Consider the following 23,526-nt stretch of genomic DNA (forward strand, 5'->3'; position numbering starts at 1 on the left):
CCAAAAAAAGCTTACTAAATTCCAAAGCCTTAGATTACAACAGACTAAATATTACACATATCCTTGCCCTTCCCACTGATTCCTACTAACAGTTGTGAGGATACAGTTAGGCTCATCCAGCTGACAGTTACTGGAACTACAGGGCCACAGTTTTGTTTTGCCTTGCGGATTTTAAATTGGGCTACACCACAGCACTGTTAAATGAAGCTGCAACAGTGCAACTTAACCCAAAAACATTAGCACCAGAATGACTGAGCCATCACCGTCTCTAACAGGACTGTAAGTGCATTTGTAAGGAAAAAAATTCCAGGGATGCAGAATGTTGGCTCCAGCACAGCTGTTCTAATCAGCTCATCCAGATACTGGTGAGTAGGGAAAACTAGGATTTTACCTGCAGGGCCTGCTGGATATTTGCAGAAGTTACTTGTAAGGAGCTCCAGTCCTCAGCCAATAGAGAGCAAAGGAAGCCTTGCTGCTGCTGCTCACATGAGCCAGGACTTTGGCAGGTATCATTAAGTTCACTCAGGCATAAGGTGACAGGAAAAAAACCTGCCATTAGTTGACATTTTCTGTAGTAATTTTCAAGCAGAAGGTGACAGCTGTTCTGCTTGTGCAGCAGTCAGTCAGCCAGTCCCATGTGTTCTGTAAGGCCACTATTTAACAAGCCCATAAGTCTCTTATCAATCTAGTTGAGCTGTGACCTCAGCCCTGAACTTCATTTCAGCATCACAATTAATGGAAACTAATGGTGCCTTTCCACCTGGAAGCTTTTGTTTTTGCAGCAAACTGCCTGCACCTGTACTTCTCCCATTAAGGAAGCTGGCTACACCCCAGGCTGCTTCCACTCTGAAAGCTCCAGTATTTCTGACTGGTTCTTTCTTAATGCAAGCAGCAGCTTGAAATCAGCATGATAAATCCACAAAAAGGGGACTGCCAGTTTTCCTGGGCACTTGAACATCTTGCATTCCTCATGCATCTAAGAGCTCTAATACCCCAAGGCATGTGAAGCACTACAGCACCAGGAACAACCCCCCAGCCAGTTGGTGGATGGCTCTCTGCCATGCTACTCCCATGCTTGCACAGTGCATTAACATGAGAACCCAGAAAATCACATATGCTAATGTCTACTGAAAAGACTTTTCAGGACCTGAGCTTAATGAGCAAATGGAATCCTGCAGCATCACTGTGGGGAAAACAGTGGCAGAGCACAAGGGATGAAGGAACACCTTGCGTGCTCTGTCAGAATGAAAGAACACAAGTGGATGGCAAAGGAGGGAATATGGCCAGAAAACCAGCTGTGGTAATTCCTCCTGTCCACCTCAGCTTCAACAGCAAAGCCAGTGCAATCAGGGAATGATCTGTGACCCTCTGATGACCCACGGCTCCAGGAAAGCAGTCCCAACCTATTTTGTGATACTCGAGCTGCTGTTCAACTCTCAAGCACCAAGCAGCATAGATGGTACAAGCAGGGTGGCTTCAGGGGCCATACATGTTCCTTCTGTAACCACTGCACAGGCACAGAGGCTGTGCTGGCAGATGGAAGGTTTGCCTTTGGGGAGAAACAGGTCAGACATCAGAAAATAAAAACGCAGAAACAGCTGCGTCTTCCCTGCCCAGCAGGCTGGTACTTTGCTCAAACATCCCCTCAGTAATGAAGGCTCAGCTCTGGAGAGCAATTCCCTGCATGTTATGAAACACAAGCTCACCCAGCAGGCTCAGGAGTGCAGCAAGGTCTCTGACCCTACAAGCCTCTGACAAAGGGCAGGCCTTGCAGTGAGAAGAAGAAGGCTCGGGATAAACACTGCTTGGGACACACCTCCAGGGTCTGTCACTGTTGCAAGAGTGCAGTTTTCTGAGGGCTCCTTTTCTACATGCTGTTAATTAAATACTGGAGAAGAACACAGAAATAGTCATATTTTCAGGCAGTTAGTCTGGTCACAGGTACTCACTCAGACTGCACTGGCTCTTTTCATCCCAGTAGAAAACTTCTGTTTGTCTCTCTCCTGAAACCAACATCCTCCCCCTCAGATTCCACATTATTTAGAATCATAGAATAATTTGGGTTGGAAGGGACCTTTAAAGGTCACCTAGTCCAACCCACCCCTGAAATGAGCAGGGACATCTTCAACTAGACTGGAGCCCAGTCCAACTTGACTCTGAAGGCTTCCTGGGATGGGGCATCCACCACCATTCTGGGAAACCAGTTCTGCTGTTTCAACACCATCACTGTAAAAAATTTCTTCCTTAGATCTAGTCTGGATCTACCTCTTCTGGTTTAAAAACATTGCTCCTTGTCCTATTAAAACAGTAGTTACCACCTTAAGGGACTCAAAGGCCACATTAAGGCTCCTCCAAGAGCCTTCTCTTCTCCAGGCTAAACAACCCCCACTTAAACCAATTCCAGCTAAGGGATAGTGAATAAGAGGGGAAAAGGAGTGATGAAAGCAGAAAAATGACCAAAAATAACAGGCAGGAGCTAGCACAGGTGATCTCTGATACCAGGCTCAACTTAATAATTGAGATCAGCAACAAAGCCAGAGCATTTCTGTTGGTGTGGCTAACAGTCAGCAACTGTGTGCAGTAGCAATTTTTTAAGTATACAGAAATCATCAACCATCAATTCCTACATAGGCCACAAAATCTTTTATATCTGAGGTGTTTGCATAGCATTAGATACAATAAATCCACCTCTAAACAAATTGATGGCATGCATTTAGATATATATATATAAAAATTCAGAAGCTATAAGGGATCAAAGTTGGGGGTTTTAAGTTAAAAACACTATAAAACCTGAGAGATCATAACAGAGGGCATTTTACTAAAGGTATATAAAAGGAAATTGGTTGAGATTGCAGGTGAAGAAAGGTGAGAAAATATAAGCCATCCTTCTCACAGTAGAAAGCTGTGAACTTTTTAAAGAACTGCTGGGAGTCCTCAGTGGAGGATATGGTACAGTTGACATACCTTGAGTTTTCAGAGAAAGGGAAGGCAACAGCATAGGCCACTTCATCAAAGCTGATGTGACAACTTGTTTTATCCAAAGAGAAGTCCATGCAGTGCTTTTCCATTTGTCTCACTGAATCCATCCTCCTAACCCAAGGAAATGAGCCAGTAATAATAAATAGCCTGTTTAGAGAAGTTCCATAGGTTTTTATAGTACAATTATAAAAAAATTTAGTAGAGTCTCTTTGTGTACTGGGCTACCTCCTTTAAAGACAACAAAGTTATAAAATATTTAGTGGAAAAAGAAGGTGGCTAAAACATTTAAGGTGAAGGCAATGAGTTATTCAACACCATACTGACAGCTTGCCTAAAAACAGCAGCAGGTGATCTTCTCCAAATAACCCCAGCCAGGTGGCAACTGTGCCAGATGCAGAAGTGTGGTGTGTTATGCTGATAAACCAGGAATGGCTCCATCCCAGCCAGTGGTGTTATAGTCTGTTTGGAGATGGGACAAGAGCAGAGCTGCATCCTGTGGCCAGCTGAAGCAGACAGGAACCTCAATATGGAGACAAACCAGTATTTAGAAGATTAACACCCTTTTTTTTTCTATACAGGACTTCAGCCTGGATAGAAAATATCCAGAGACTATATAAGGTAAATAGATAGAAGATAGAGATATAAGATAGAGATATAAAATAGACTACAGTGCTTGCAGAGGGGACATAAGATCTTGCCTCTTCCTTCTACACAAATCTTCCCACATGCAAGTCCCAAAACAAATGACACTCTACACTTTGCTGAACCCTTTAGCTTTAAAAGATGAATTCCATGGAGCCTCTAATGCTCCTCTAGGGTATCTTTATTGCTATTGCTACTTCACAACAGGTTGCTTTAGGTTTCTTTAAAAAATCCCATCAGATGCTAAAGACAAATTCTCTGTTCCTCTCCTGCTGCTCCCAGAAAGCTTTTTGGAGCTCTCTTTTAAAGAGATCAGATGTGTGGGCCTTGGAGTGGAAAAGGGTTGACAGTAGGCAATAAACTTTCTCCCTTGACAGAGAAAATTACCCTCTGCTGGGGCTTTAATTTATGACATGTCTTTCACCAGCAGGTTTTATGGCACAGAGTTGTATCCAGCTTTTCCCACACAGCTATTCCCACCCATTGCACTTATTAACCAGAAAGCCTTCTAAATGTTATCTAGCAGCAAGAATTAAGCAGTTGTGTTTTGCACACCGTGTTCCTTCAGCTTGCGCTTTCCTTTCCTCTTTTTCAACATTATCACATTGTGTTCCCTCTCCTTATGTGCTTTCCCTCTTCACAAAGCTCTTTAAACAGCTGCAAAGGGGGAGGGACCACTCTGCTCACGAAAACTCCACTTTGCAGAACGCTTCTGTCAGGTCCTACTGTCTGTCTCTTTTCCGGGCATTTAATACCTCCAAGATTCAGGTTTGCTTTTCCATCTTTTCCTTGTGCATCCCTGACAACAGAGCCTATTGCCTGCTGGCTTGACTGAGGGACAGTAAACCACCTCTCCTGGTTACTGCCATGAGGAAAATGTACACCCTCTTCCTCTTTGTAGTGGGCTCCCTTTGTTTTAACGGTAAGTGACCTTTTCTTTCGGGTACAGTTTCAGAGCAGCAATAGCTTTGGGGGCCAGGAGGCAGGACTGGGATAAAAGCTCACAGACAATTCATAACTATCACCTCAGGAGGTTTTGCAGACTTTGAGAGGATGCATAAAATTGATTATTCTAGTGTTGTTTTGGGCTTGTTTGGTAGCTGCAAATGCACTGCGATGGATATGGACAGACAGTTAAGTTGGATGTAAAACGACAGAACTGTAGGAGATGACAATAATAATCACTAAATGTTATCCCTTTAGATGCTCTCAGGATCATCTGTGATAGGAAAAGCAGATATTGTGCTGAGGGTGAAAAGAATGAGCCATGAACCATAAATAAGGCAGCTCTCATCCCTCTACAATTATTTGCTCAAGTTCCTGTATGTCGCGAAGTTCAGACTTCCTAATTATTTATATTAGCACGTACATAGCTTAAATTAAGTTGTAATATATAAATATATGCTAAAAAAAGCAAACATACGTTTTCTTCAGTCTATCAGGATTTCTTCCATGTGTTTTAGCCAACATGAACAGCCTGACAGCAGCAGGAAATAGTGCATTTGCCACGGGAGCTTCTTCCCATGGAGAGACTCCAGTGAAGTGTTCTCAGAGAAAGTGGCTGAAATCAAACCAAGACAAAGATCACACATTTCCCATTATTACCTATTCATCCCAGAGCTGTTTTTTTTCCTTCAATCACTGAAAGGTAACTTTATAAAACATCTGCTTTCTAACAAATGAAGAGTGAGGACCTACTTTAGATTCTTAGTTTATAAAAGCCTTTAGTATTTCCTTTTTTTTTTTGCATTAATTTAAAAATTAAAAGTGTTTAAACTACAGTAAATTCACTGGTACTTCCACTGGAACAATAAGCATTCCAATTTAGCAGCTGTTGTTCTAAGAGGTCGTGAAAACCTTTTTGCTCAAGAGTATGCTGAAAAGAAACAACATCACAAAGTAATTTTAGAGAAGATAATGGAACTGTCTCATTGCTGCTTCTTGCTTGCTCTTTACTAATTACAGAAGGGAATTTGGTATGTCACTATTGTCCACATAAGTTATTTGTGAGAGAGTAAAGAACTAAAATGACAACACATGCTACAAAATTATTTTTAAACAAATGCTATTTCAACATTTATAACAATAAGTGAAGTCAGAGAAACACAGGAAACATGCCTTATGTTAAATTTTTAAATTTAGTGATAACAGTGGACTTGCCTGTGTTTCTGTATTTGCTTCTTTTCTGTGGAAATCACTCCAGCAAATTTGTCATTACACTGAAAACAAACAACATAACACAGGGTGACGAGTTACTTCACTTTATGCATTTAAATTAGACCATGTAAAAGGGAAAGGGTTTTGTGTCTCCTGCTGTGAGACTGGAAGCATCCTGATGTAATTTTTTTTTAATGGTCATGCTCCCACAGAGAACCCAAACTTACTGAAGAATGTTACTGCAAGTTATGTGGCAACTGCTGTCACAGAGCAGATGTGTGGTGTGTTCAGTGAAGCTGAAATCATTTCCCCAGCTCAGGATCCACCCCAATGTGTTCTCTCTATTACTGCTTTCAGTACACAAAAATACTCCAGCCCCAGATCACTGCTGTTACAATCCTTTGCCTAAAACCATCAGTCTTCCCTCTGCAGCATCTGCGGTGATCACTGTTATTTGGGGAAAGAAAAAAACAGTTTGGAGAGAAACTGCACTTTTATTTGTTCCAACTCTGAGAGGAGAAAGAGGAGTTTCTAATGCCTGGCTACTGCCATGAAAGGCACAGAAGGATGAACCTGAATGCCTGGGAATTTTGTTTTCATTAGGTGCCATCTGGTTCATATGTAGATTGTTAATGGAAAATAGATTATAAAACTTATACAAGAACCATTCCTTTTTATTTACATTTTCCTTTCCCTTGACTTTGGCAAGCTCTGAGGCAGGGCACGGCTGACATCTAGTGGTGTGTGACACAGGCAGCTGAGGGAGGTGACGAGGAGCCCCTTTGACCTTTACTTCTGATTGTTAAATTATAAAGATTGGCATGGGATGCCATTTTACAAAGAATTATTCATTACAGGAATTCCTTCACTAAGAACAGATAATAATTTCTTAAAGGGATTCACTGTTGAACAAATAATTTTTTAGAATTGTGTCTTGTCATTATTCTGCATCAAGTTTATGAACAGAGTCAGTACCTCGAAATCTGAGCTGCTCTCGTCAGACATCCAGACCAGACGACCCTGGTTTGATTTGCAGACCAGACAACTGGGATTGCTAAAAGCAGGTTTCAGAGAAAAAACCTAATTACAAATCCAGAATTAGCTTTCTGCAAATATTCTGCAATTTCTACTGCTTCCTCTCTGTTTAGCAAATACTCTCTAGGCTAGAATATTTATGGACAAAGGCAGAAATACAGTGAAAATATATTTAACAATTCAAACAAGAACTCAGTCTTTGCTAGCAGCATTCAGTGACCAAATGACAATTTATTTATAGCCATCTGCTTATGTCACTTCCCTGTGCAACAGTGGGAAAGTTTGTTAAAAAAACCCAACGAACAAAACCAACATAAAACCCCACCAAACCACACAACATAATAACCAATATTCTCTCTTTAGCTACCACAAGATTTCTAATCTATCCTTATAAACACAGAATGTGGCCCCCTTTTTTTACAATATCAAATGTAGCTCTTCCTTGAATGCAATGCACAAGAAAAATCCAGAATCTGGAGCTCAGCAAGAATCAGCATAGCTCTAGTTTGATAAGCTTTTGATTAGGCAGCTTACATTGAGAATAACTGTAATATTAAAATATCACACGGTACAAGGGCTTTTGTAACGACTTGCAGGGAGGCACAAAGCAAGTGTGAATCAAAAAACAAACTGGCCCAACCAACACAGATGCATTCATCCAAATTTGTCTTCCCAAACGGCCTGGGGAGTACTTGGAAAGCCTATTTTGAAGAACAGTGTCATGGTTAAGTATATGTGACAAAATTTGGGCTACCAGTGCTGTAGCATATGCTGGTCTTAAAGGATTTAAATCAGGCCTGGTGTTTCATCTCAGCCTTTCCACAGAGCTTGAGTAAAAGCTGTTCTTAGATGTGAAAGCTCTGTTCGAGAATGTTTCCTTTTACATCTCTCCACTCTCTTACTGGATCAGAAACGAGAAGTTCTTGGGGTATTTTTTTAACCTGAGTTGGATTCAGAAGAACCAAGTTTCAAGAGACTTGCTCACCCTAACAACTTCCAGCCCAGTCCACATGGAAACTAGGCACCTTCTAGAAGTGCACACAAACTTGGACTGCTTATCTGATCCTGACCTTTAGATATCTGCCTGTCTCTGGATCTCATAGATATGCTCCAACTTAAAAAAAAACAGAACAAATTAATGTACCACAAATTTAAAATACTTGCATGGGCAATGGTTTTTACTGTTGAAATTGCTCTGGGGAATAATGAAGCAAGAATGCTGTAGGGACACTACCCTCATCTCTGCAATATCTACAGCTGAATTAGGTGACCCTTCCTATGGAAGAATCATTGTATCCATTGGATTAGAACCTGCTTTCAGTAACACCTGTGTCCATCACCATCACAGAACTCGACACACAGCACAGTCTCTCTGGGTCAATTCTGGTGGCAGGATGTTACCAGGACCTCAGTCAGCAGTATTACCATGTGGTCTATAGTGGTTTGAAAAGTCCACTAGAATGGCTTTAAAAAGCACATTCAAGAACATGAGAACAGATTCAGCTCTCTCAGGGGTTGTGCCAGAAGCTGTTCTCCTCCATGGAGAATGTTCAGGATTGTTTGATAGTAACCTGTAGATACTATATTTTGTAATCATTAAACTCCAGCTTTGGCAATCTAAGATTTATGGTATCTGTGCTAGTCCACAAATCAGGTTTTGCTTTCACACAAACTAAGGCTTACATACTGCCTTGAGTTTTCAAATTCTGAAACAGAATCATCAGTAGCTACCAAAGAGTCCTCAGTCATTAAAACATCTTTAAGTATCCTTCAGCTTATCCTCTGGTTTTCCATGTTTAAATCAGTCTTTTAATTTCTACCTGTACCTGCAACTTTGTCTCCTACAGCACTAAAGAGAGAAGTCACAGCTGGCCCCCCTGCCTTTGGATCATAGAATAATTCTTCTTCTGCTATTAAGAGGGTGGTGTCTGTTTCTAAGTGTAATCCCAAAAGAATATATCAATTTGAGCATCACATTTTACTGTGAAAAAACCTGAAGGGTTCCAGTTGATCTGCTTTGATCTGTGCTCTGTGAAAGACAATCAGCTTCAGCAGAACAGATATTGGTGCAAGCACCACATCCTTCTGCTCACATAAACCTACAGTCTCTGGAGAGTCAAAAGCCCTCATTATTCCATGAAGATGATCTGATGCACAGGGATTCTGTGATCCCTCTGTCATGTCACTTTGCTCTCCCTTCTCTAATCCTGTTGATGCTTTACAGGAAGCACAGCAGCAGACGCTGAAGAAAAGCTGATGAACCACCTGCTGAGTCCTGACAGGTACAACAAGTTAATTCGACCGGCTGTCAACTCCTCCCAGTTGGTGTCCATAGAACTGCAGGTTTCCCTGGCACAGCTCATCAGTGTGGTAAGTTCAAATTAGGCTCTGCCTTTTAATTCATTGCTACCTGCACAGCACTCTAATAGTCATATTGGTGTTACAGTGTCCCAGCTCTTTTCTCATTTGTATAATACTACTTAATAGGCACAACCCACACATGCAATTTACTGGTTTTCTACCTCATAATGCAGCTGCTACAGGGAGATCAATCTATGCCTAAGCAATCAAGGACAGTGGCCAGATCTTCATCCTATAAAACCGCATTGGTCTAAAATTCAAAATCATTCCACTGGTTTCAGTACAGCTACAGTAAGTTACCCCAGGTCAGGATCCATCCTGGACTGTGCCCACAATGCTAAACCATCTTCTGCTGCTTCTTTCAAAGAAGAGGTTCAATGGTTTGAAAACAAGCTACAAAGCCAGATCAAAATCTCACACATATAAGCAAAGAACAGTGGGATGTTGTAAAGAAAAAGGCATATTAGTTCTGGCTGGAATAGCTTAACATGGTTAAAACAATCCTCATCTACACAACTCCTCGTATTCAATAAAAATTACTTCAATGGGTCTGAAAGACATTTTCACCCACAAGGTTAGCATGTTCTTCCAAGGTACAAACACATCATTGCCAAGAGAGGTTAGCATTTACTGCACTGGAACAAGAGCCAGCACAGAAGTGGGAATCATTTCCTGAATCAGGGCTCCTATCTGTGCTGCTCTCTCCCTGGGTGACAAAGATACAGATGGCTGCCTCCCTGCCAGAATCTGTGTAAGGGCTACTGCCTGCACTGCTGCAAACTTTGAGAGACCTCGAGGATCCAGAGTCTGAAATGCAAGAGGAAATGAGAGAGACACAGATGGAACAAAAGGGAAACTGTACAACAGCTGAGGTTTCATACACACGTGCAGGCTGGATATTACATATATATATATAATATCTAGCCTGTGTGTATATAATACACACAGGCTGGATATTAGATAGATAGATAGACAGACAGATAAAAATGTATTTTATATACATTTATGTATATATGTATATAAAATATTCAGCCTCTGTGTGTGTACAGATATATATACACAGGATATAATGCCATGTATACCAGGTGACTCTGGTGTGAGTGCTCCCTCTCTCCTGGAGAATTCCACCTGGACACAGACACACCTCCCTACACACTGCACTACCACCACTGGCACATTGTCCTCAAGATTTCAGATTCTGGGCATAAAAAACAAGATGTCCCAGAGGCCCCAGTGATCACAGCCTAAACAGAGCAGATGAATGGGCAGGGATCGAGAACAGCACAGCTCAGTCCCTATCCCTCTGTATCCTCACTCTTCAAGCAGAACACAAAATTAGGCATTTTATAGGCTCTAACAATCCCAAGCATCTTCAGGATCAGAGAATTAACTTGTTTTCCTGCAGAAATCCTTCTGACAAATCTGCTGTAGAGAGATTTCACTTCTGGACTGCTCTGCAGAGAGACAGCAGTTCCACAGGACAGAGCCTGCCAGCTGAGAGCTCACATGGCAAACCTTACATCAACCTCACACAACCTCGTGGAGGCCCTCCCAGTGGCCAAATGTACCTTCTGTTCTGTAAATCAAAGGGGGAGAAGTGGGGTGGGGGGAGGAAATCAGCTGGGTAGGGTGGTGGTGATTGTTCCCAAATCACTCCAGCCATAACTGTTCTTGCTAAAAGGCATTTGGAGCTCTACACTTGTGGGGTTACTATTGGTCATCATCATGTGTATGAGACTGGCCATCCTGCCTGCCTTGAAACCCACTGAACAAAGCCATGCTGCACAGTTGGAGACATGCTCAAAACCCCACTGAATAAATCTTGTTGCTGCAATCAAGTGAAATATTTTAGAGGCCAACTTTTGTCTCTGCTTTTCCCTGCAGAATGAACGGGAGCAGATCATGACTACAAATGTCTGGCTGAACCAGGTAACCAAACCCACAGAGATGTGCCCTTGCAAACCACAAATGCTTTCCCTCCATCAAATGATTGTTTTGTTAGGGCTGGTCTGGAAACTCCCATCACTGCTCTACAATTCTTCTCGTAGGAGTGGATTGATTATCGTCTGGCTTGGAAGCCCTCGGACTATGAAGGGATAAAGATGCTGAGAATACCTGCCAAACACATCTGGTTGCCAGACATTGTGCTTTACAATAAGTAAGTACAACTTCTGTAGTTTATGCAGACAATAAACAAAATTTTGACCAAGAAACAAGCACCAGAAACAATGAAGTAGGTCTGATAAAATTATAGAACTGAATTTTGTAACTGTTTGATAGTATCAGCTGCATCTGACCGGGGCACTGGCCTCAAAGATAATTTTAGTAGCTGACAATTTTGGTTTGCTTTGGTTTAAGTCTCTAGCAAAGCCTTGAAGTGGATGATATAAATTTTGGGGGGGAAAAATAATCAAAATTTATACTTTCATGATACTTTGAAAACCAACAAATTCACAAACAGATGATGATTTATGAACATATACAGATGGGAAACCCAGGAAGTTTATATATATCTGAGTTAAGTCCTTGGAATCCTACAACAAATCAGATTTGATGAACACTTAAAACTAGTGTATTAGTAACAAAATAATTCAGCCAGTGGATTAGGACGTACTGGCTGCTTGAAGCTTGTTCTGGTGAATTGTACCCGTGCCCTCTGCTTCTTTCTGCTACTCCCCAAGTGATACCATTTAGTGATTTGTAAGAATAGAAGGAAACAGTTTTAAAAGGTTTCTTAAATGTAGGGGAACAAGCCTCACCATATTGGATTTTTACATCAGTACAAAGCTCCAAATTGAAGTTTTAGATAAAGGACAAGCCCCTGTAATTTCCTGCTGCTGGAGCAGAGTTTCATTGGCATCAGTGAGTCCTAAGGCAAACACAAAGCACATCCCTGTGCCCACAGCTCTGTCCATGCACAGCACTGCACAGGGCTCTGAGGCAGCACCAGTAGCTGAGATGGGGCAGTCAGCACAAAACCCAACACCTTCTCAACCCAGGAGTGTGCCCAGCACACTGTCTGCCAGGACAGTAAAGCTAACTTGGGAGACACAGATATGTGAGAACTAAGATGCTATTGATTTGTCAAAAAATAGCTACTCATTGTCAGTGAACTAACAACCCCCCTGTGCTGCAGCCACTCACTTCTGCATCTGGTTGTTCCACTGCCTGCATGAATTATCTACAGGGGTCTCAGCTCAGTGCCAGGCACTCAGAACCTCACCAAGGCGAGCCCTTCCCAGAGCCAAACCTTACTGATCCGGAGAACAGCTCCACATGTGCCAAGCCTTGGATACTTGTAGCACTTCCCTGCTGAGAAAAAAAGATCAGCCTTAGCACTGAAATAACCCTATTTTCCATCATGTCTTGTCAGCAAACAAGGGTACTACCTCAGGATACTTAATGGGTTCAACAGCCCTAAGTTGTTTGCCCAGGAACATTGGGCAGGAGAAGATATTGACCACTGAGGGATAATGATCTGCTCCCTGAATTAAAGGGCCCATCTTCAAGCAGAAGACTCCCCTGGTGGAAGTTCAGCAGTGGGAACAGATACAAAGCCAAGATTATTTGTGGGCACTAAGAACACTGTGGCTTGTCTGTTCTGGTTTTGTAATGAGTAAACATTAACTGGAGTGACGTCCTAAATTATAAACCATATAATTACATTTCCTCTGCCTACACTCTCCCTGCATTTCTAACTAATGCTGCTCATCCTTATTTCCTCGTCCAAGTCATTTAGGAGTGTGCTCTGTGCTCTTAGCAGTGCCTGTGTTTCAGATCAAAGGCACCTCCATTTTCACGTGGGCTGATCTCATTTTCACTCGGCCTTCAGAGACGGAGGGAGCTGAAGTTGCTTTAACAAACATTTACAAAGTACTTTGATTTCTCTGGATGAAACAGAGGTGTATATCTATTATTTAACAACAATCTGATAAATTGCTCTTCTGTTCCGAGCTGTGTTTTCCCTCTTAGTGTTTCATGCCCTCTCTCCTTCGTCTCTGCTCGTCCCCTAGCGCGGACGGCACGTACGAGGTCTCGCTGTACGCGAACGCCATCGTGAAGAACAACGGGAGCATCCGCTGGCTGCCACCAGCCATTTACAAGAGTGCCTGCAAGATCGAAGTCAAGCATTTCCCCTTTGACCAACAGAACTGCACCCTGAAGTTCAGATCCTGGACGTACGACCACACAGAAATCGATATGGTGCTCAAAACTTCCATGGCGAGCATGGACGACTTCACGCCGAGCGGGGAGTGGGACATTGTGGCACTGCCAGGAAGGAGGACTGTGAATCCTCTGGACCCCAGTTATGTCGATGTGACGTATGACTTCATTATTAAAAGGAAACCTCTTTTTTACACCATCAATCTTATCATTCCCTGTGTGCTAATCACGTCCTTAGCCATCCTGGTATTCTACTTGCCTTCAGACTGTGGTGAAAAAATGACCTTGTGCATCTCTGTGTTGCTTGCCTTGACTGTGTTCTTGCTGCTGATCTCCAAGATTGTCCCTCCGACGTCTCTCGACGTTCCACTGATTGGGAAGTATCTCATGTTTACAATGGTACTGGTGACCTTCTCAATAGTTACCAGTGTCTGTGTACTCAATGTCCACCACAGATCTCCAAGCACCCACATGATGCCCCCCTGGGTAAAGGTGGTTTTCCTTGAAAAACTCCCAGCCTACCTGTTCATGAAGCGTCCAGAAAACAATCCCCCACGGCAAAAGCCCTGCAACTGCAAAAAGACCAAAGCAGAGCACCCTTGTATGGAGGCAGCTGACTTCTACAAGAACTCTACCTATTTTTTGAATACAGCTCCTGCCAAAAAGTATGATACGAAAGTCTCTGAGACACTTGACAATATCAGCAGTCATCGAGATTTTAGGTTAAGAACAGGCACCAAATTTTCTCCTGAAGTCCAAGAAGCAATTGATGGAGTCAGTTTTATAGCAGAGCACATGAAAAGTGATGACAACGACCAGAGTGTAAGTAAAAATGAGAAATCAGCCCCATCTTTCCAAACTTCATCTCCTGTCCTCCTCTGTAACATGCTCTTCCTCAGAAAGTGTATTTGAACTCTCAGGTTTTTAGAGAGATTCTAGATATAGCTCGTAAGAGGAAACAATTGTTGCCATTAAAGGACTTAATGAACAGCAATTTGGTAACTGTGAATACTCTCCTGATAAGTAACATGGCTCTTTCTACAGAGAGAGTTTGTTGATTGCTCAGTTAACCATGAAACACCCTTGAAAAAGCTGTGTTGTCACATTCAAGTAGTGCTTGGCAGGGGAAGAAAACAATATTCAGTTCCAGGTTAGAAAAAGACTATTTTTCTCCATCGTATTCAGTCAGACTGTGATTCAAGCGATGGCCAGGCCAAGTTAACCAGAAACTGTACCTGCAGCTCCAGCATTTATTTCTCTGACTGGGCTCAGCAGGATTTAGTGGAGTTGGTAGAAGGCCTTTGCAAACACCCTCTCTGGGTAAGACACCTGTCTATAGATGGCAAACACGATGGGTAGCAGCAAAAACCTAAAGCCAGCAGAGCTGTTGCTTCTTTCATTTGAGATAAATCAGACTCGTTAATGGTTACGAGAAATACTTTATCCAGGACACATTTAAGCAGTGCTGCTGCTGCCCTGCTCACAGGCCACCAGCTGGAACACCAAAGCTGAGATAATACACTGGGAATAATGCTTGGAAAACTCAGCTGGCTCACAGTTTTGTTTAGACAGGCACCCACAGTTAGGAAAAACCCTCTTCATACCCACCAGTGTCCTCTCTCTGACCCAGATCCCAGTCAGGCTCCAGGTTCTCTATTCCCGTTGTGCTCCCCCTCCCTCAAACAAGAAGAGTCTGGTTTCTGATCTTGCAGAAGTCCCTTGAGGAGCATGCTGCTGAGTAATTCATGTTTTCTATTAACTGAAATTACTGTCAATATAAATAAGAAGTTCAGCTATTAACATTAGACATGAGCTCATACACACTGAAGCTGACTGAAGAGCAGCAGACTTCACAGAGCAGAAAAAAGGCTAACAGCTTAGAAATTCTTGTAAGAATGTGTTGCACACTAAAGGATCTACAAAGCTTGCAACTGATAGTAAGAACAATTTTCAAGGGTATTTTATACTTTAAAAATTCATTTAATGCTTTTCACATACGATCCTCCAATATTACATATTGTTTTTCTAGATTCATAACTTTCTTCTCTGCTTCCTTCCTTCATCACCATGGTCTGATAACAACTGTTCATGTACATTCACATAGTCTAATTTCAGAAGAGTTTAATTTCCATTAGTGGAAATTAAAAGTGTGCACTGAAGGAAAAAAATATGTAATATTCTAATAGAAGATGTGAGACAATTGACCAGCATGGTAAAGTCATCAACGTGAGGATGTCCCACATGGAACTAGAAACAATGAGAGAGGAAAAAAATATCCCTGAGATATAAAATATATTCCCATTTTACATTAATAGCCAGACAGTCACTTCAGTTTGAGACAAAATCCAAGGCTGTGGCTTTCACAGACAACACATGCAAGGCAAAAAGGGATTTTAATAAAAGCAACGGTATTAATATGCATTAAACCCCTTGATTAAGATGACTGCTGATAAGAAAAGAATTCTGAAGCTAACCTTGTTTAACAGCAGAATGCCACCTATTTTTGCCCACTGAGATTAATAGCATCTGCAAACCAAAATTAAAGGAAAAATATCCTTAATTGGATTATCCTGTGGGTCCTTCAGGACTGGCTTCACCAGGCAGCCACGCTCAGGACCTGATGCATCCAAGAAAGCTGAGAAATATTCACTGTATTTCTCTCCACTGCTCAGAATGGTTGTAAGAGAAAAATCCCTTACCAAGCCTAAAGTCAGTTCATTCCCTGAACCTTGAGATCTGTTTCCTTTTATTTTCATAAACAGAAACTCAGCATTAGCAAGAGGAAGAGCAAAAGAATATGACAAATTGCTAATATCTTTAATTGGCTTTTTCTTCCAGGTCATTGAAGATTGGAAGTATGTTGCCATGGTAGTGGACAGGCTGTTCCTCTGGATATTTGTCCTTGTTTGTGTCCTGGGGACTGTTGGATTATTTCTGCAACCCCTTTTTCAAAACCACACTGCTGCCATGAACCCTTAGTTGCCATTTAAAATTGTCAATATTTACACAAATGTCGGGTCCCATTCTACTCTCAGTTCCCCTCTGTTAAATCCACAGAGATGCCAAGTGAGTTGCACTTACATCCCTTAGGGTAGGGAAAAGGAAAGTAGAACTTGACTTACTGTGGTAAGAAAAAAAAACCAAACAAGCAGAAAACTAAAAATTTTTTCCAGTGAGTCCAGTACTTCTGGTGATATCTTGGCCCTTTTTTCAATTGTTTGAAATCTGAACATTACAGAAAAAGGCTTTTACTGTACAACATGCCATCCTGGCTTATTATTATTATTGTTGTTATTATTATTACTATATTTTAAATACATTGCCTTAGGAAGGATCTTTCCTTTCCTCAGAATACTGAAATTTCCCTGTTACGAAGAAGGCATTGCTATGAAATCTGTTTCCTTCAAATGCATCAAAACAATTTGTGTCTGATGTATAAAGAACTTTACAAGTGGGTTTGATTCTTAAACCTGAGCCTAGAAATAGAAACACACTTCTGAGGTAACCACTGCAAGGTTTCTCACCTTGCCATCCCCGACAGCTGAACGATCAACAACGGCAAAAATAATGTATGATAAACAAACACATAGATAATACTCTGTTCATTGATGAAATACAAATAAAACATACATTTTTCCTTTATATAGATTTGGTCCTCAAATGTTCCTGCAACTTTCATGTCCCTGGGGCTCATATACACTTTAATGAATCCCAGGCTGAGAGCACAGGAAAGCAACTGTGAAAGGCAACAAGAATGAGAAGGACACCTGAGAACACACAGATCTATGTGTTTTTCTGGGGAGATTTTAATGTGGATTTAAGTCTAATCCTCAACAAATTAGCTAGGGAAGCACATAAGGCATGTGGAGTCTCAAAGGCTTTGGCAAAGGACAGATGGAGGCCCCAGACTCCCATCACAGGACAATCCCACCACAGTTTGTTCCAGGTAACCTACAAGAAGAGAAGTGGGCTCCTGGCTAACCTCAGCTTTCCCCTGGGGTGTTGTCAGGATACATAACAATTGTACCACCACTCATAAGCACAACTAATGACTGGAGAACAAACTGTTAAAATCCTCTACTACTTGTGCAGGGGATTTGAGGCTCACCTGTCCTAGGGGAGGACCAGCTGACTCCTAAACCTATGTTCTTCAACAAGCCACAGGTGACAACAGTTCCAGATCTATTTGCCTTCATCAAAACTGAGCTACATCTCCCCCTAGATCAGCATTCCCAGGAAGCTCCAGATAACTACATAGATCTAGACATGCCAAAACAGCTCCATCCACCTTTCCAACTGTTCAGAGCAGCTGCAGGACCTCATTCCCTCCTTCCCAGCCCGTGGCTGAACTCCCCTGCACCACTGGCACACGCATCCTCACCCCACACGCTCACCCCTGAGCCCTGGAAGGGCTCTCCTGAGGGCCTGAACACTTGAGCATGGCCTGGTGCCCAGCACTCTGGGAAGGATAGGGTGAAAAAGTATCACAAGTGGGGTGGCTGAGGCTCCTTGAGGTCATATGTTAGAAGGAGAAAGGGTTGTCACACTGTCATCCTCCCTCCCACTCCCCTTCCTCGAAGCACTGTGACTGTGTCCATCACAGGGGGCAGGTGGGGATGGATAACTGCAGGACAGCCCTCCTGGTGCAGGTACAGTCTGTGATCAGCCAAGCTGCCACATCCTGCTCTCACAGTGGGGGCAATGCCCTGGCCACCTCCCCAAACATTATCTAGTCTGGACACTCCCGGGGTGACTGGTGGGCAGGGGAAAGTCAAGCCTGCTTTCCCTGCCTTAAATGTTTCCTTCTCCTTTTCAGACCTAGGGAGCAGAGCTGTTTCTCTGCAGGCAACTGCTGTGAGATGAGATGGGGCACAGGCAGCCCCTGGGAGCAGAGGGGTGCCCTCCCAGTGCAGGTTATATATATGTATATATAATATATATACACATATAATCCTCTGTGTTAAGTTATATCACAAGCACAGGTGCACACACTGCCCCAGCTGCTAAACAGCTTTTTCTGCTGACAGAGAAGCCACAGGCAAGGCAGAGCAGCTGCCAGTGCTGTGCAGACAGTGTAAAGGTGAAGGCCCTTTAAATATCAAAATAACCCTGACCAGTGAGTCTGAGAGAGGCAGCACAGACTTAATGGGCTGTGAGAGACCCTGCACATCCCTTGGGGGCAGAAGGGAGGGGACTCACCCTCCTAAACAACCAAAGGTTCACCAAGTCTGCCACGGCCCCTGCAGTCCCCCCACTTGACACGGGGCCTGTGCAGAGCAGAGACCCCTCTCTCTGCCATTTTTACCAGCACCAACAGCACTTTTGGCTCTGTCCCCCCCTCACCCTCTCACCAAATTTTACTGTTCTACCCAGTCCCTTCTCCTTCTCATCCTCCCCCTCACTGCCTGAGCGCAGCTGAAAGGAGGCCCCTGGTGCTCCCATCTCAGAGCTGGCTCATCCTCATGAGCAGTGAAGACTGATAGCACTTGGCTCTGTAACCACAGCCTTCAGCTGAATTATCCTCAGCACACAGGAAAGTTTTAGAAAGGATTTGGCAGCTCAGCTAGCAGCTAACACAGAGTGCAGGCAGATGAAGGCCTCAGACTTGACAAACCCAGGAAAAGCTCTCCAAAGGCACATTGCTGGCCCCAGGGGGATGCCTGGGGAACACAGCTCCTCATCCAGGAAAGGGGCTCTGGTGCTTTCCATGCACTCCTTTTTTAATCACAACTGGAACAATATCAGCTTTCCTAAGGACGTCCTTGGAAACCACCCCTGTGTGTTTAACATTTCCAGAAATAATTCAATCCGGAGAAAACTTCGGAATGAAAAATTTCACCCCAAGTCCTAAAATCCTGAAAAATCTGACCTCCTAAAACTGTGCTTTCAAAGTGGCAAACACTGTTTTTGCCTAACCCTCAGCAGCTCCACCTATGTAATACATAGAACTGTTCCCAGTTTAACTTGTCAGAGCATTACAGGGTTTTCCACTTCGGTTTTCCTGATGAAATTTCAAAAATAAAAGATTTCTGGAGAAAAGGAAACGTAAAAAATGTCATCTTGCAAGCAAATATGCATAATATCCCAGTTCACCAAACAAAATGAACTTCAACATTTCCACTTTTCCGGGGTTTTACCGTAATACTTTTCATTTAAGAAAATGGACATTCAAAATGTATTTTATACTAAAATTGTTTTTCAATAGCAGTGTGCAACCAGTCTGCTTCCCTACCAGTGAAGAAAAGCCTCTGTTGGCTCTCTCCCCATTCCCCACCATCACAGATTTCACAGAATATTCTGAGTTGGAAGGGACCCACGAGGATCATCATGTTCAACTCTTACATGAATTATAAAACTCTTTAATCCTGACCAATCCTGCCTTTCATCAGAACATGTAGAAATGCCACCACCACCACACACACATACCACCTGCATCCAGGTGCATTTATTTGGGACTGTTTCTGCACCCCTGCAGCCACAGCAAACTGGGAGCAACAGCAGTGTTGGATTTTTAAAGAGGGAGCATCAATATCCCAGCAAAGGTGCAAAAATATTCTTTCCTTCATTACCTGAGTTGATACCTGAGCATATTTATTAAAAAGCAAAGGCTGCATACTTTGTTACTGCAGATCTTCTTGGGTAGATCAGCTTCCCCCTAATCAGACAAATTCTTCTTCTATGTAGTTCTGCAATGCAGGCATGGTGACGTGTTCTCATCACATCACTCTCCCTTGGCCATAAAAATAATCCTACCACAATCCTGAGCTGATTTCACCAGCACCTCCAGCATGGGATGCTGGGAACAAAACATCTGTGCCACATAAACACCACTGAAAATTTCAGTAACTCAGCTAATTAAACTGAAGTACCTGTGTCTCTTGATGTAATGGCTCTTTGCTTCCTCTGCAGATCAGATGTTTCCAAATTATCCAGGCTAAGCACTGACTTTTGGGGAATGAGAGTTTATGATATTGTCTTTGAAGCTTTAACTCATTTCTAGTTGGGATTAAAAAGAACAAACAGAAATCTCAGTTATAATGCTGCTTATAGCAGGGAAGCAGAAAGGGAAGGCATTTAGTCTCAATGTCCTGGAAAGGCAAAGACAAAAGTATCTACAAAGGGTTAAGTTAAAAGACCAAGCAGCTGAGTTCTCTGGGAAAAAAAAAAAAAAAGAAATAAAATCAAATGGACAGTAAAGCCTATTTCCTCCAAGCTAATAGAATTACAGAAATTATCATAAGAGCATGTGTCTGGAGACAGAGTGAATGATGCTCTGAGAGATAGGGCTAACAGGATAAACAAGCTCAGTGCCAGGAGCTGAACCCAGCCTGGTGCTCTTTCTCCCCGTGTTACCTCTTAACACAGAACAAAGGGGTCACTGGTTACCAACCCCTAAGAGCAGGGAGTGAAGCACCTCTTGGTGCAGCTCCTGTCCCACAGGGCTTCTCTCTCATCAGTCCTAAAAATGAGGGTGGAATCCCACATTTTTCTCTTCCCCTTGCTCCCTCCTTCCACACAGATGAGTGCAGCTGGACATCTGGTCATCCAAGGGGTGGGGACACAAAAGGTGACAGAAGTTAACAAGGAAGCTGATGGGCATCTGGGGAATGAGTCCCTTTGTAAATCAGGATTTTATGACTGAACTTCAAACACAACTCCCCATTCTTCCCAGTGTCCTTCCCCATGAACAATGAGGTTTTGTGGGATCCTGTGCTCTTACTCCCTTCTCAAATTTCACCTTTCTAATCAACAAAAGCAGGAATGGCCTAAAGACAGTTATTCTCACCGGTTTGATCAAGTTTAATTCTCCATTCAAAGCCCTGGCTCTTGCCAGATCCCAGCTGCTGTGTTTACCACTCTGGGCTTAGATCCTGTCAACAATTGCACATGCCTTTAATTACTCCTGGGAATAGCACATCCTTTTATACAGCCAAGCACCCAGCACATGCGCTTGTGAGACGAGACACGGGCAGGAAAAAAGCCTCGATGTTAACAGCACAATTGTAAATGCAGGTCCCAAGATCTCAGTTCACTGCTAAATCAGGCATCCCTAATGTCAACATTCATTTCAGCACAATTCAATTACAAGATTTTTATTAATTAAACTTCCCTTAGTAGATTGCTATGAGCTTCTGGTAGAGAAGGATCCTACAGAGCAGCTGACAGGAAAAATCTTTAGCACCGTCAGACTACCAGGCTCATTTATGCACCATTTTAAGGACTCTTGCCCATTATCCTTGCCAGAGGACTGCTCTTTGCCTACAATAACATCTGTTTGGCCTGCAATTTGTTTGCCATTTCCCCAGCTCTGACAGCCCGGGTAGCCAGGAAGGGGGCAGCACAGCAACCCTAATGGGAGCTCACTGCGCAGAGCTGTTCAGGGTCCTGCCGGCTGCTGCTTCAGGCATTTCACGCATCGGAGGAGCGCAGCTCTCCCCGCTCCCTGTGCTCGCACAGTCCTGGCAGCGACGCTCGTCTCCAACAGCCCCTGTCGACAGGCAGTAATTCATAACACCATGGAGAGCATCCCCGCTCTCCTCCTGACTGCTGCTCTTTGCTTCCTCTGCCAAGGTGAGTGATCCTTCATTTGTTACTGTTTGGTGGTGAAGGGGGGGTGGAAAAGGTGGACAGGAGATGGCTTTGGTGCAAATTATTTTTAAGAAGCTCACTCCAAGCTAAGGGCTAAATCCTAGTACAGCTCTTTTTGTTACACAGTTTGTTGTTCGGTGGGTGGGTTTTTAAAGTTTATCGTTGTAAAGTATTTAATTGTCCTGATTAAAGATGCCAAACAGGACACACAAAGCCATTTTAACTTTAAGGAAAAGCACCTTACAAGTAAAGGTGTGGTTTCACATACTGCAAAGACCACCAGAAAGTGGCAACGTTAAAGAGCTTCAAATACAAGCTGCAAACAGCCCATCTTCCCTCTGCAGATATGGAAAGCACCAAAATATCAAATAAAAAAACCCACATTAGTGCACTTCTCTAGAGACGGTGGATGCTGGATTTAATTAATGCTAGTGACATGTAAAAAGGCTGGCAATCTGGGATCAACTATAACAGAGTCGTTAAGATCTAGCTTTGAAATTATTTACCTAAAAGATTCGAGAGTATTTATGCCAGGAAATCTTGATATGAGAGATAGGAGATATCAATAAATAATATGGACAAGACTGGCAATTACAAAAGCGTTCATTTTTTAGCTTGCAAGTTGGCTTGAATGATTTCACTAATCTGAAAACAAAATTGCCCTCTAAGTGAGCAAGAGAAGGGGAGAGGGGCAAAAACCAATCAGCCAAACCAAAACCCAAACAAACCAAAACCCAAACAAACGAACTTTTAGCTGAGTAGATTCACTTGAGAGGGACCCTCTTGTTCGAGAGAGAGGAGAGGACTCACAAAGATTGGAAAGTAACGCCTGTTTTGTGTAACATTTCAGATCAGTCACCTGCAGATACTTCTGCCTCCCTCCTCTTTCTCTGCTGAAAAACAACTGACAAAAAACCCCCATGTCCCTGCAAATCTGTAGATTCATATTTGTGTTTCACAGGAACTGTAGAATATGTTCAACAGACTTCAGTTCATGCCTTTGCCAAATTTGCATAGTGCCATCCATTAATGACAAAACAGGCCTCGTTTTCCTTTTCAGTTGGAGTTCGTAAGGACTCCAGAATGAGTTTAAGAGAGTTTTAAGAGATCATTCTAAAAATAAAAGACCACTGCTTTTTAAATAGCATTAGGATGGTTATTGCCTAGCGAGTTAAAGAGGAAAAAGGTAATGTAAAATACAGGCTCTCACACCTCATCCCAAAACAAGTAAAGTACCCTAATTTTTTAGAATTTCAGTTTGCAGTTTTTCTGTAGGCCACAGGGTACCATGAACTGCAGTTATGAGTGGCAAAGGGACAATATAAATCTATTATAAATAAAAACTACTTAGAATAAAAAACGGGTAATTAGCACATTTCTTTGAATGTGCTGAAAAGTCTATGAATATAACAGTTAATAAATTTTAATACTTTTTTTTTTTAATATATTTTAAGAAGCAGGATGTTATCCTTGCCATAATCACACAATCGTGACTCAGGCTGGAAAGCAGATTTGTTTCCTGGGAATCCTCCTATTGCAAAACGTTCTGACCTTTCACAAGCGGCCTGGTCTGTTGGGCTGCACTTTCCCCTTCCTGTG

General features: G+C 42.6%; 2 protein-coding genes across 2 annotated transcripts in view; both read left to right on the forward strand.

The window, feature by feature from the left end:
* The first annotated feature begins 4,290 nt into the window (after positions 1 to 4,290).
* Positions 4,291 to 16,963, forward strand: CHRNB4 (cholinergic receptor nicotinic beta 4 subunit). The gene is made up of 6 exons (XM_008933498.3): positions 4,291 to 4,543; positions 9,038 to 9,183; positions 11,059 to 11,103; positions 11,223 to 11,332; positions 13,188 to 14,160; positions 16,177 to 16,963. Exons 1-6 carry the CDS (start codon positions 4,489 to 4,491, stop codon positions 16,315 to 16,317), a joined length of 1,470 nt encoding a protein of 489 aa, XP_008931746.1. The 5' UTR covers positions 4,291 to 4,488; the 3' UTR covers positions 16,318 to 16,963.
* A 4,891-nt stretch (positions 16,964 to 21,854) lies between these two features.
* Positions 21,855 to 23,526, forward strand: part of CHRNA3 (cholinergic receptor nicotinic alpha 3 subunit) — a 7,998-nt gene continuing 6,326 nt past the window's right edge. Inside the window, exons 1-2 of the mRNA XM_029963140.1 lie at positions 21,855 to 21,909; positions 23,073 to 23,113. Of these exons, the coding sequence (XP_029819000.1) occupies positions 21,855 to 21,909; positions 23,073 to 23,113 (96 nt within the window). The remainder of the gene's footprint in view (positions 21,910 to 23,072; positions 23,114 to 23,526) is intronic.

Source organism: Manacus vitellinus, unplaced genomic scaffold (assembly GCF_001715985.3).
Source record: "Manacus vitellinus isolate BGI_N305 unplaced genomic scaffold, ASM171598v3 scaffold_53_pilon, whole genome shotgun sequence".
Taxonomy (NCBI): domain Eukaryota; kingdom Metazoa; phylum Chordata; class Aves; order Passeriformes; family Pipridae; genus Manacus; species Manacus vitellinus.

Excerpts from the sequence above, each read along its gene's own strand:
- CHRNB4 (XM_008933498.3), top strand. The coding sequence starts at position 4,489 with ATGAGGAAAATGTACACCCTCTTCCTCTTTGTAGTGGGCTCCCTTTGT. Across the intron at positions 11,333-13,187 it reads GACATTGTGCTTTACAATAA|CGCGGACGGCACGTACGAGG; the intron begins GTAAGTACAACT and ends CTCGTCCCCTAG. Across the intron at positions 14,161-16,176 it reads GTGATGACAACGACCAGAGT|GTCATTGAAGATTGGAAGTA; the intron begins GTAAGTAAAAAT and ends TTTTTCTTCCAG.